The sequence below is a fragment of the Peromyscus maniculatus genome, chromosome 10, assembly GCF_049852395.1.
Source record: "Peromyscus maniculatus bairdii isolate BWxNUB_F1_BW_parent chromosome 10, HU_Pman_BW_mat_3.1, whole genome shotgun sequence".
Lineage (NCBI taxonomy): Eukaryota > Metazoa > Chordata > Mammalia > Rodentia > Cricetidae > Peromyscus > Peromyscus maniculatus.
The window spans coordinates 100,731,690-100,745,607 of NC_134861.1; the positions used below are offsets into that span (position 1 = coordinate 100,731,690).

Here is a 13,918-nt window from a genome sequence, read left to right on the forward strand (position 1 = left end):
AACTCCCTATATCCCAAATACTGAACATTATTACACACGTACGTTGTGTGTGTATGTCTGTGCACACAGGCAGTATGTATGAATTTGGTGTGGGGGTGGGGTGATGGAAGCTGGAGGACAACTTGTGGAAATCAATTTTCTTTCCACCCTGTGGGTTCTGGAGATTGAACTCAGGTTAATAGACTTGGTGGCAAGTGACTTTATTCTGAGTCATCTCCCTAGAATAAAACAGTAAATTCTAACTACCATTTTTGGTTTTGAAAATAAAACCTAAAGATTTCTGAAACTAAGAAAAACCTAAACAGGTATTTTTCCTTTCTTTTGAGACGGTCAAATGTAGGCCAACAGACTCTGAACTGATTCTCTTGCCTCTTCCCTTCCAAGACTTTGGATTATAAGCATTCCCCAACATGAATTTCTTTAGATTTAAATAATAATTTCAAATCCAGTGTAATGGCACACACCTATAGTACTAGTTACTCAGAAGGCTGAGGCAAGATTCCAATTCAAAGTAAGTTTGGTCAATTTAGTCTATTTCAAAATAAGTTTTTGCTCTTTTTTTTTGTTGTTGTTGTTGTTGATATTTTTTGTTTTTTGTTTTTTTTGAGACAGGGTTTCTTTGTTTAGCTTTGGAGCCTGTCTTGGAACTCACACTGTAGACCAGGCTGGCCTCAAACTCACAAGATCTGCCTGCTTCTGCCTCCCGAGTGCTGGGATTAAAGGCTCAAAATAAGTTTTTAAAAAGATAAAAAGGAAGGGCTAGGGATATAGTTTAGTGGTCCTTGGTTCATTCCCCATATAAGAGGAAAGGACAGGATGGGAATCCAGGTATCTAGACTACATTAATTTTATTTCACTTTTTTGGTATCAGATTTATTATTTATGCACGTGGCCTCACACTGTAGCCCAGGCTGGGCTGGAACTTAACTATGTAGCCCAACAAATCCGGCCTCAAACTTGAGGCAACTATCCTGCCTTGGTCTCCCAAGTAGCTTAGATTACAGGTATAAGCCACTGTGCCTGGCTCTGGTTATCAGTTGAATGTCAAAATGTGCAGCAATCTAGTGTCCCTCAATTCTATTTATACCTATTATAAATATAAAGGTTAACATCCTTCAATTTTTCCCCCTTTCTTTGGAATCATTTCTTCAGGATGGAGTCTCTAATGGAAGTAAAAGAATGTCAACAATACAATGACGGAAGACGGGCCTGTGGGTTCCTCTGTAAGAATGCAGCTTCATACTGGAGGTGTAGGACTAGACACACTCACCTTAAAGAGACTGTAGACCATTTCTTTGAATTTCTGTACAGTAGTTCCCCTGGTTGGTTTATCAAACAGCACTATTTCTTTTCTTGGCTCCAATTCAGTTCCAAAATCAAGATGAAGAGCTTGTTCCATTTGACATTTCACAACACCTGGTAGATTATCCCAAATTCCTAAATACATCTTTGTGAAAAAGAATGGCAAGTTAGTGTCATATGAGAGGAGACTGTACAGAGCATACAGCTGCATTTTGTTCAGGGCCCCCTTCTCTACAAAACATAAACACGCATTGAACCACTCAGCTAGATCTGTGACTGTATTTTTATCTTTTTGAGACTCTCACTGTGTAGCCCAGGCTGGCCTCAAACTCATATCCTCTTGCCTTAATCTCCTGAATACTATGTGCATGACAGCATACCCAGCTCCTGACTTCATTTCTAAATGCAAATCTGAAATATTCCCAAAGCCTTTTCTTTAAACGACTTAAAAGATGAACATAATACATACCTAAATACAGTTTTTGGAAAGTAGAATTAGAAGGATACAAAAGTAAGGTCCACTATGTTCTATTTCTCTGGTCCCTAGTTTGGGAGGAGATTTTGTACTTTTGTATAATGCACAAAAAATGTGCAGCTAAGATTTAGGGTCTCCCTAAGCTGTTTAGGCTGGTGGCAAATAATGGACATTAAGTGGGTATGTATCAAATTAACATTATATAGTATTTACTACATTTATGCAAGGCTAAGTTCCCTGCAACAGCTCCCTAAATGGTGTGGTAAGCTTGGAGTAAAGTCAATTGCAATGGAAACTCAAAGAAGACATCAGCGAAGAACAAGGAATGTGTGCTGAGGGTCTTACAGGCAGTATAACAAGTAGTCTTCTACCAGTGACTCCAGGTGGGTGGGTCTGCTGGAGCCCTCAGGAGCCCGCAGGTCAGTGTGTCTGAATGCCAGAGAAGCAGCTGTAGGACTTAACCTTGATAATGTCCAATCTCGTCTTTCTGTCCCCTCATTCCTCCATTTGGGATGGGATTTTTTTTTTTTTTTTTTTTTTTTTTTTGTATTTTCTGTTGTTTTATCTTCCCTTTTAAGACAGGGATTCTCTGTGTAGCCCTGAATTTATTGGAACTCGCTCTGTGGACCAAGCTCAGAGATCCCCTGCCTTTGCTTCCTAGTGCTGGGATTAAAGGCGTTCACCACCACACCCGACCTGTAGTTTGATTTTTGATACAGGGTTTTTCTTTATGTAGCTCTGGCTGTCCTGGAACATGCTACATAGTACTAGCAGCCTAGTACTTTGAATTCCCAGCCTTGAACTCATGGAGATCTGCCTGCCTCTGCTTCCCATACGCTGGAATTAAAGGTGTGCTCCAACACACCCGGCACAGATGGGAATGTTCACCCCCAGGACATTATACCCTTGGAGTTGAATATGATTTTAACAGAGGGCCCCTAAAGTTTTCTTCACTAAAGCAGCTGAGGCTTTGGGACTCTGGCTGTGGATGTCACTATAAGGTGAACAGAAGAGATCTGCCCTGGAGAGCTGAGTTTATGGAACAGCAGCTCAGGCTGTGACTACCCTTGGATTATTCCATTTTATAAAGCCTTGCTCTGAGTTACTCCAGCTTGAGGGCAAGTGCTAACAAAGAATAATTCTGCATATTATTCCTACAAATAACCGACCACCATTTGCAGCACTCAAGGAGGCAACAACTGATCGATCAGGTTTTTTTTTTTTGTGTGTGTGCCAATAAATAATGGCACATCACAATACACCAAATCATAGTAGGAACACTAAACAGATGGACTTTCAGTTACACCAGGTGGAAGTCCTTCCTCACAGGGGACTGCAAAAAAGCCGAACCTCAAGACTGAAGCCTGACAGGCACAGGCAGTCACTTGTCCTGAACCTCATCCAGGAAAACTGCCATAATCTTATTTTTTTCTTTATATTGCTTTGATGATAAGTGATGATAAGTTTTTCTACATTGTATTTATCAGTTCTTTGTGGTTTACTTGTGATTAAGCTCATTCTCCTATCCCTATAGTTTAATTCCTCTTGAAGTATAAGTTCAAACATTATCTTTTTATTTTTTTAAGAGTCTTTTTTTTTTTTTATATATGCAGTGTTCTGCCTGCATGTGTCCCTGCAGGCCAGAAGAGGGCACCAGATCTCATTACAGATGGTTGTGAGCCACCATGTGGTTGCTGGGAATTGAACTTAGGACCTCTGGAAGAGCAGCCAGTGCTCTTAACCACTGAGCCATCTCTCCAGCCCAAACATTATCTTTAAAAAGCTTCCCTGAAAAAAAAAAAATCTTTCCTGAATACCAACTTGATTTATGGTGCTGATTTATTTATTTATTTTTGAGACAAGATCTCATGAATCCCAAGCTGCCTCAAACTGGCTATGTAGACAAAGGTAACCTTACCCTCCTGGCTCTACCTACTTGAGAGTTAAGATTACAGGAATCTGCAGCGCTATGGACAGAACCCAGGGCCTTGTGCAGGGTAGGCAAATGCTCACTCTAATGACTGAGCCACATTCCCAGCACTGAGTACCAACTCCCAAGGACACCCGTCTCCACCTCCTTTGCTACATCACCTTGTGTTTTCCCAGATAGGACATACTATATTTATAATGATTTTATTATTTATGTATTTATTATTTGTTTATCTATGAGCTGTTTGTCTCCCACCCTTCTGGGTAATGCAAGGTGCTTAAGGAAAGTCATCCCACTTGTCTTCATCACCATCACACTCCTCATAGCTCAAATGGTGTCTAAGATGCTGGGGAAGGGAGTTGAGAAGTCTTTGTTTTATTTCATTTGTGTCAGGGTCTTTCTAGGTAGTCCAGCCCTCAAGTACTTGGATCATAGACAAGCACCACCATGCCTTCCTTAATAAATACCTACTGAATGAATGTATCAAACTATACAAATGGAAATACATAAAATTCCTCAAGCTTTGATTCAAGAATATTTAGTTGTGTATGTTTTTGAGATGTTTTGTTTTTTTTTTGTTTTTTTTTTTTTTTTGGTTTTTGAGACAGGGTTTCTCTGTGTAGCTTTGTGCCTTTCCTGGGACTCACTTGGTAGTCCAGGCTGGCCTCGAACTCATAGAGATCCGCCTGCCTCTGCCTCCCGAGTGCTGGGATTAAAGGCGTGCGCCACCACCGCCCGGCGAGATGTTTTGTTTTTTAAGACAGGATCTTTCTATATAGTCCTCTCTCTCCTAGAATTTGTTCTTTCCAAGACAGGGTTTCTCTGTGGAGTCCTGCCTGTCCTGGGACTCTGTATCTGCCTACGTGTGCCTTCCTAGTGCTGGGATTAAAGGCTTGTGGTGATATTGTGTTCACCAAAATACTGTGCACCCTAATAAACTTATCTGGGGTCACAGAACAGAACAGCCACAATATTAAACATAGAGGTTAGGCAGTGGTAGCACACGCCTTTAATCCTAGCATTCCAGAGGCAGAAATCCCTCTGGATCTCTGTAAATTCAAGGCCACCCTGGAAACAGCCAGGCATGGCGGCTCACGCCTTTAATCCCAGGAAGTAATGGCAGAAAGCAGAAAGGTATATAAGGCGTGAAGACCAGAAATTAGAAGCTTTTGGCCTGGTTAAGCTTTTAGGCTTAGAGCAGCACAGTTCAGCTGAGAGGCATCCAGTCTGAGGAAACAGGATCAGCTGAGGAACTGGCGAGGTGAGGTAGCTGTGGCTTGTTCTGTCTCTCTCATCTTCCAGCATTCACTCCAATACCCAGCCTGGATTTGTTTTTATTAATAAGACCTGTTAAGATTCCTGCTACAAAGGCTCGCACCACCAACACCTGGAGCTTCAAGAATTTCTTAATAATGCTTTTCGTTTAAGGGAAATTTTGGGTTTACTGGTCAGGTACAGGGTCCACGACGGAAGGGACAATTCTCAGAAGATGGAGACAGAATGACTAAGAAAAGCTACAGCCAGAGTCAAAGGCCAGTCTGGCTGCACAAGACTGTAGCAAAACAGTAATTCATGATGGTGGTGGTGGCTGGAGCTACTGACGTTCTGGAGTACTTATTTACTGTCCATACCTGGTTGCTGGGCTTGGTGGACAGACATTTTCCCAAGTACAGAGTTTCTGTGACGCAGAGGCTGTTGCATGCAGGCCCGTCGATAACTCCTGTCTTGTATTTATCACACTGGAGACCAGGAAATAAAAAAGCAGTAAGTGTTCATAGGCAGAGATATCGGAAGGTTCTGAGTAATTAATAGTTACAGTATTTAAGAGAAAGTTCTCAAGCCAGAAGGTGATGTTGCACACCTTTAATCCTAGCACTCGGGAAGCAGAAGCAGGAGGATCTCTGAGTTCCAGGCCAGCCTGGTCTACAGTATGAGTTCCAGGACAGCCAGGGCTACAGAGAAACCTGTCTCAAAAGAAAAAAAAAAGAGAAAAAGACACACACGCAGAGAGGAGGGGGGAGGGGGAGAGAGAGGGAGGGAGGAAGGGAGGGAGAGAAAGAGAGAGAGAGAGAGAGAGAGAGAGAGAGAGAGAGAGAGAGAGAGAGAGAGAGAGAGAGAGATCTCATGAAAGGAACTCAGGTTTTGGATTTAGACAGACCTACCAGGATTTGAACCCAGGTGCTGTTATTTACCAGCTCTGTGAGAAGCATGCTGCATGCTACTGGAGTGCACATAGAATTTTGGAAGTATTTTTCCCACTCAACATGGTCTGAAGCAGTATGGTTTCTACTCTATCCAAGAAGAGAAGTACTATATTTTTTTTTAAAAAGTTCTGATTTTTAACCAAATTTAAAAGTTTTAAAAAAACAAAATTGTATTACCTTAATAATTTGACATCCTTGAGGTCACACAAAAACAAGAAAGAAAATGAGAAAAAGAAGCATCTACTCTATCTTTGACAAAATCATATTCAAAGCTGGTTGGTGGTATGTGCCTGTATTCCCAGCACTCACAGGACAAAGGCAGGAGGACCCTGAGTCTGAGGACAGCCTGGGCTACAGCAAGGCCCTGCCTCAAAACAAACAAAAATACATGAATGTAACCCTAAGCACAATAAATGAAGATGACCTCCTAAAGTCAAAGATTATGTCAGAGGCCAGAAGTAGCTGAGATTAAACTCCTGCTAGGCATCAAAGTTGGGAGGGCACCATACAGGAATTCAGCTAAGGAGCAAAACCATCACTGTGGTATGCAAGGTTTAAGGGATACAAGATGTTGGAATGTCCAGAATTCCATTTGGCTTCTTCAATGCAAGGCTGAATGGCAAAATCCTTAAACTGTTGTCTCTGTTAGACGCAAGCAGTTGGTGGACTAGAGTTGGGAGGGACTGTCATAGGCAGCCCTGCAGCTGCTGGAGACACACAGGGTAGCCAAGCTGTCTCTTGGCCTCACCTTTTCTTTTTCATATATAACGCACACATGAATATGCACACACAGCTTCACTTCTACTTTGTTTTACTGCTCAGTTGTTTATGAAAGAATACAAAAAGCAAATGTCAAATAAAAAAATATCCACAACATTGCTGTGAAGAGGCAGAGCAGAAATAGTGCTATGAATTCAAAGGATTTACTGATGTCCCTTAAATAAGACCTCAAAGCATCAGAAACAATGGAACAACAGAAGGAAATGTAAAATACAGTAATGGAACTTGGAAAGGAAAGGAACAAAAACATAGAAAAAAAGCCACATTGTAGAGACTGGAGAGTGGTTAAGAGATGGGTCAGTGGTTAAGAGCACTTGCTGCTCTTACAGAGGACCTGGGTTCAGTTCCCAGGACCACATGGTGACTCAAGCCTTGACTAACACCAACCATGGGGATCTGATATCCTCTCTAGCTTCTACTGCATGTACACGGTATACATACAGACAAGCAGGCACACATACCTACCCATTAAAAAAAAGAGGCACATTGTAAAAGGTAGTGCAGAAGGATAAATAAGAGAAAAAATACAGAAAGACTTATGGGAGCTATATTGAGAAAACTGGGGGAAATGGAATAGGGACTGAAAACAATGAAAAGGAATTAGAGATAAATCTGTAGATGACATAGGAGATAAAAGCATGTTCACGTGTCAGAGTTTGCATCTGGATCACCCCCAAAGGCTCATGAGCTGGAAGCATGGTATCCAGCTGGTGGCCACTGGAAGGTGGTGGAAATGTCAGATGGTAAAGCTGAGCTGGGGACTAGAGAGATGGCTCAGTGGTTAAGAGCACTGGCTGCTCTTTCAGAGGACAAGGGTTCAATTCCCAGCACCCACATGGCAACTCACAGCTGTCTGTAATGCCATTTCTAGGGGATCCAACACCCTCACACAGACATGTATATGCAGGCAAAATGCCAATGCACATGAAATAAAAATAAACAAACAAACAAACAACGAAAAGCTGAGCTGGAGGACACAGGCCACCGGGCAGAGACTCTGAAGGGAATGTTTTGCTCTCTGTCCTTCCTTCTCTCCCACTCTTTGCTTCTTTGGCAACTATGAAGCCTCCTTTACCACAGGCTCCGCCAACACGATGTTCTACCTCCAGCCAGGCCCAAAGCAGTGGATCTCAACAGGCATGGACCATGGACCACAGCCTCTGAAGCAGTGAATCACAAGAACTCTCCTTCCTCTCAGCTGTTCTTGGGTGCACTATCACCTGCCTTGACACAAACGTGACAAGAACATACTACACGAGGGAGAACAGGAAACAGTGGGAAAGTGGGAAACATACTTTAAGTGGATTTCAAAAGCTTCATACAGGGCCAGGCAGTGGTGGCGCACACCTTTAATCCCAGCCACTTAGGAGGCAGAGGCAGGCGGATCTCTGAGTTTGAGGCCAGGTCTACAGAGTGAGTTCCAGGACAGCCAGAGCTACACAGAGAAACCCTGTCTCAAAACAAAAAACAAAAAACAAAACAAAACAAACAGAAAAAAAGAATAATTCAGACTATGGATATAAATGAGTAAGTAAAGAAATAAACATATAAATAAAGCATCAATCAATCCTTTGAGGACTTGTGCAAAAAGATCAAAGCTCCTTCACGGGGAAGGAGTCGGAATGGGGTCAAGTGTCTCCCAGGCTACTTTAGGGGTGGACAGCAGTAGGGCAATGCTGGAAGCTTTGGAAAAGGTAGTATGATTTGCTTGTGTCTTGGTTCTTTGTAAAAGCTGATGTCAACAGTGTTTGATTCATGGCATCATTGTGAAGACTGAACAGTATGGTAACTACAGGTTGACTGGAACTTCAATAAGTACTGCATGATACCTAACCTTACTTTACACAAATTTTCTTCCAAGTAAAAAGCATCAGTGCTGGATTGATGGCTCAGCCATCGAAGGTTAGGCTCATAGCCAAAAAGGCATCAAATATTTCTGAACATTTAAGTTTCACAAAAGAGAGTTCTCACTAGTGTCTCTTGAAGTTATTAAGGATAAATTTCAGCCAATAAAGGGATGAATGGGAAAACGGAACGTGGCAGCCAGTTGAAAAGCAGGTCTGGGATGAAAACAGCCACGGCAACAAACCAGGAGCTGTTCATGGAGCCCTGCCAGGCCTGTGTCCGCTGCGCAGCAAGCACTGCCCCGGGACCACACAGCGTCTTTATCGTGACAAATTATGTGACACAGAACCTATTACCACTTCCACTGTAAAGCTAAGGAAACAGAAATGTTAGTTAAGGAACTTTTAAAAGCCAGGATCCCAACATAGCAGCCTAGCTCTCAACCAGTCCTGTGTCAACTGGGAATACTCCAGGCTCCTGATACCTGCTCTCACTACCACCAGCATTTGGTGCACTTTGCTGTGAAGACAAGGATGGTCCTAAAAGAGCTTGAGAGCCCTTCCCACGTGCAGAGCAAAGTGCTAGTACCTGGATATGTTACCTTTAGATACCAACAGCAGAAGATTTTGAGATAAGCCTTTGGCTGTGTCCTGCTTTCTCCTTTGGCTCTAGCTGTAACTAAGAACGTGGAGTTCTACCTTCATAGAAGGAGTAATGCAATCTAGTCCCTGCCTCAAGTTTGGGAGGCCATGGAGGTGGAGTGACATTCAATACCCTTCTTTGGTTTGGTCAACCTCTGGAGATTTCTTAGGAAATGCAGACATCTGCATGGGTATCTGTTTGGCAGGAGATAGCCAACCATCTCACTGGCACACTTCTTCCTGATGCAGACGTAAAGGTGTGGGAACTCTGAGGCCTCACAGTATAAAGTGAAGGAAGCCTCCTCAGGAACAGTCTACAGAGGGATTTAAACCATGTAGACCACATATCCTCTGACCACAAATGAATAAATATATTGGAGGGAAAACAGAAGTCATTAAAGACCCGTAGTTCACCAAGCGTGGCGGCGCACGTTTTTAATCCCAGTTCTTGGGAGGCAGAGGCAGGTGGATCTCTGTGAGTTCAAGACCAGCCTGATCTATAAAATGAGTTCCAGGATAGCCAGGACTATATACAGAGAAACCCTGTTTCAACAAAACAGACCCATAGTTCAAATATAGCCCAATGCAAAAATAACTAAGTAAATAAATGAATAAATAAATATTTAAAAAGAGATGAAAATAAAATTTACTGAAAGGCTATGTAGAGAGAAGTAAAGGAAGATGGGCATTTGGAGTAAGAGTTCATCACGGCAACTTGGGCTACAAGGTGACTTCTAGGCCAGTCCGGACTAGAATGAGACCCTACTTTTAAAGAGAAGGGGGAAAATGAAGAGGAAGAGGAAAAGGAAGGAGAAAAGGAGAGGAGGGAGGAAGGAGGAAGAAGAAATCTAAAAGGAAACTTCAAGGCACATTCCTAAATAATTTGGGTTGAGGTAGAATTCAAAATGAAAATGCAAAATATTCAGAATGGAACAAAATTAAAACTTGTAGGATACAAGTAGCATCTCTTAGAGGGGAATTTACAGCTTTAAATGCAAGGCTGAAAAAACATGAAACTAAATTTAAGCATTAAAGATGCTCAAACTTGCCGGGGCGGTGGTGGCGCACGCCTTTAAACCCAGCACTTGGGAGGCAGAGCCAGGCAGATCTCTGTGAGTTCAAGGCCAGCCTGGGCTACCAAGTGAGCTCCAGGAAAGGCGCAAAGCTACACAGAGAAACCCTGTCTTGAAAAAACAAAAAACAAAACAAAACAAACAAACAAGCAAAAAAAAGATGCTCAAACTTTAAGCTTAAACTACGTTAAGTCTAAAGAGGCTCACAAAACCCCAGCACTAATGGCAGCAGAGTAGACTCCTCAAGATGCAGAGGTACAGGAGCAAAGAAATAACAAGTACAGGAAAACCCATGATTATCCAAAGCTCCATCTTTAAAAATTAAAATAAAGAAGCCTTAGCAAGACTGACCATGAACACAGGAGAGGAGGAAGAATAAGCGTGAACAGGGAAGCGCTGGGTAGCAGTAGTGAAAAATACAAATGACTTTACAGCAATATATTTGAACAATTTTTTAGAAAAAAATAAGTAACAAAAACAATGCCACAAGAAGCAGCAAAGCTGAACAAAATTAATAAACCATTTAAGAAAATCTGTCCTAGACAGATTCCCACTCCGTAATCCAGGCTGACCTGGAGCTAAGTAAATACCCAGGCTTGAACATGGGGCAATCCTCCTGATTGGCCTCCCGAGTGCTGGGGCTATAGGCACGATCAACCTGCTACTAATGAATGTTTTCAATAATGAAATCAGAACTGGCAGGGAAAAGGGCATTGCTGAAGGAGTAAGCACAAGGAAGTAATGAGGGGAAAGAATTAGCACATAGTATATGATACATTTGTATGAAGATGCCATGAGAAACCTATTACTTTGTATGCTACCTAGCCACATAGATGCACACGTTTGAATACTTGGTCTCCGGCTGATTGAACTGTTTGGGAAAGATTAGGAAGTGTGTCTGTGTTGGAAGAGGTGTGTCACTGCGGGGGGTAGGGGTGGCTTTGACATCTCAAAGCCCATGCCATTTCTAGTTACTCAAGGATAAGACTGTAATGTTTCAGCTACTGCTCCAGCACCATGCTTGCCTTCCTAATGCCATGCTTCCAATATGAAGTCATGGACTCACCCTCTGAAACCATAAACTCCAATAAACGTGTCTATAAATTGCCTTGGTCATGTGATAAGTGTGTCTTATAATATCAATAAAAAGGTAACTAAGAAACTACCCTAAGAAGTTAATGAAAAAAAAGAAGACACACACAGACCTGAACCAATAGTGAAGTGTTTGCCTAGCATGTATGAGGAGTCATTCCCAATACTGCATACCCAACAAAAACTGTATCAGTAACCAAAACTCTTTCTTTTGCTCCAAAGAAAACAGGTCGAGGAGATCCTCTGTCTGTTGCCACAAAGTTTTGTTTGGGGGCATGGGAAATGGAGCCTGGAACAGTCAGCCTCCAGAGCCTGTGCTTTTAACCAGCAAGGTAAAGAGCTAGGCTGACAACTCAGTCAGGCGCCCCTCCTAGAGTCTCCACAGAAGGTCTCTGGTCACCTCCCTCCCTCCCTTCACACAAGCCACCCGAGATGGAGCCACAAGTCTCAAGCTGTCTTTCAGGGCTTTGTGCCATACCTGACGTCATCCTCAAATACAGACGGAAGTACCTGAGGAACACGTGCTGTGCTTTCCCCAGGCACAGCAAATTCTATCACAGAGAACTTCTGGGGCAGGACTGACAGCTGCCTCCTCCCGCTGTCCTGACCTTCAATTCTCCAATCCCAAGGTCACTCAGTTTAAAATATTGCCCTTTCTGAACACTTCCCTTTCCAAATGAATAATCGCCACATGCTCCTGGGCCTATGTCCTACCTCCCCTTTTTATTTGCATCCCCAAACCTAACATCATTTGCAGCCTGGCTATCTTGTCTACTGGAACATAAGATAACTTAAAGGTACAAACTGTCTCGGGCATCTCTGAAGAACCCCAGCCCTTGGAGTGCACTGCACAATCCTGGAAGTACTCAGCAAATGTTTGTTTAGTTTCCAACATAAAGAATGTAGTAATTTTGACTTTAAAATTCCATGGGAGTCAAAGACAGGGGTGTGTCCCTGCAGTCCCAGCTGTTCCCTGAGGAGTTCAAGTGAACAGCTGAGAAGGGACAATATAGTTGTATTCCCTTTTTAAAAAATCACTAAGAAAAATTTATTAGTTTCCCATAATATCTAAGTTCCTTTTTGTTTTCTTAGTACAAAGTCTCTCATTAGTAAATCACTAAGCAGCGACTAGTCCAGTATTCAGCTGTAAGAATCAGATTTCTTGTTGTGAACACGGGCCTCAAGCCAGTCCTGCATCAAAGGGGCAGTCACAGAGAACAGGCTCTTCAGCTTGTGGTTTCCTATCATAAATCAAAGGCAAAGTCCCACACACAGTGTGAAAAAGCAGTTGGCTTCATAAAACTACAACCACTGTAAGTAATATCTACAAAAGTGTTCAGCTGTACATCAAAATAACCAAGTTATTAGATAATTTTTAAATAATTCAAAGTCCTAAGACTAATTACTATTCTAATAAACAGCATATTTTGCCTTTGCTTGCACATATCTCATAGTACCAGAAGAGGGCACTATTTACCTTTCTTTTTATAAAAACCACTTGGCTTCAGGGATTCCTGGCCTAAACTACAGACTGGACCACAAGGAGGCACTAACACGAAATATATGTATAGTACTTGGCTTTTAAATATTTTCAAAAATCTATGTTCTAAAAATGTACTTCAGATGTCACTTTCATATTTCACACATAGAGACATATACACACAAGACACAGACACATATGGGCACACATATACACAAATACAGATAGATACCAACCACCCCCACAGAGACATAGATAAATGGCACACAGACACACAGACACACACAGGAAGCACAAGGACACACAGACACAGAAAGCAGAGCTAGGTTTTTTTCTCTAGCCTCTGTCTAAGCATTGCCAGTCTTCACCACTTCCAGTACTCTGTCTTGAGCTTTTCCATTTTTAACTCTACTGACTTCCTCTCACACATTAAAGATGCCCAAGCAAGGCAAAGCTAAATGAAATACTGTTATGCATAATATGGCTCCTAATGGCCTCAATTTAGTATATCTTATGATTATTGTTTTAAGTAACAAACCATTATCCTTGGGAATTGAATCTCAAAAGAGACTGATTAAATTTAGAGTCCCTGCTATCATTTAGTGCTTCTGTTTAAAAGGTATGTTCGGAGCCGGGCAGTGGTGGTGTTCGCCTTTAATCCCAGCACTTGGGAGGCAGACACAGGTGGATCTCTGTGAGTTCGAGGCCAGCCTGGTCTACAGAGTGAGTTCCAGGAAAGGCTCCAAAGCTTCACAGAGAAGCCCTGTCTCAAAAAACAAACAAACAAAAAAAACAAAAACAAAACAACAACAACAAAAACACCTCACAGAGGCCCACTAAAGTGTGCCGGGGCACACTTCAAGAACTCCAGACAGGACCCTGAACTCCCAGCAGAGGACTCAGGACGGAGCTCTGTGGTCCTGAGAAATGCACAGAAGAGAAGTACTTCTCCTGCTCCAGCTAATGAAACAGGGGATGTCTAGGAAATCCTGCCTACAGAGTCCAGTTACACAAGATTTCTGTATGGTTGGGCACCAAACAGGACTGACTGAAATATAAAGCAGTTAGGGAATTAGAATTCATATTAGTGGACAGG

At 42.3% G+C, this 13,918-nt stretch overlaps 1 protein-coding gene across 4 annotated transcripts in view; it reads right to left on the bottom strand.

Moving 5' to 3' along the window:
• Nucleotides 1-13,918, bottom strand: part of Dipk1a (divergent protein kinase domain 1A) — an 81,010-nt gene that overhangs the window by 1,459 nt on the left and 65,633 nt on the right. For 2 of the 4 annotated variants that reach the window (XM_076546941.1, XM_076546940.1), the window contains 2 exons: nt 5,339-5,446; nt 1,271-1,447 (listed from right to left, as the gene is read on the bottom strand). In XM_076546941.1, the coding sequence (XP_076403056.1) occupies nt 1,271-1,447; nt 5,339-5,446 (285 nt within the window). The remainder of the gene's footprint in view (nt 1-1,270; nt 1,448-5,338; nt 5,447-13,918) is intronic. The other 2 variants (XM_076546943.1, XM_076546942.1) reach the window with 1 other exon arrangement.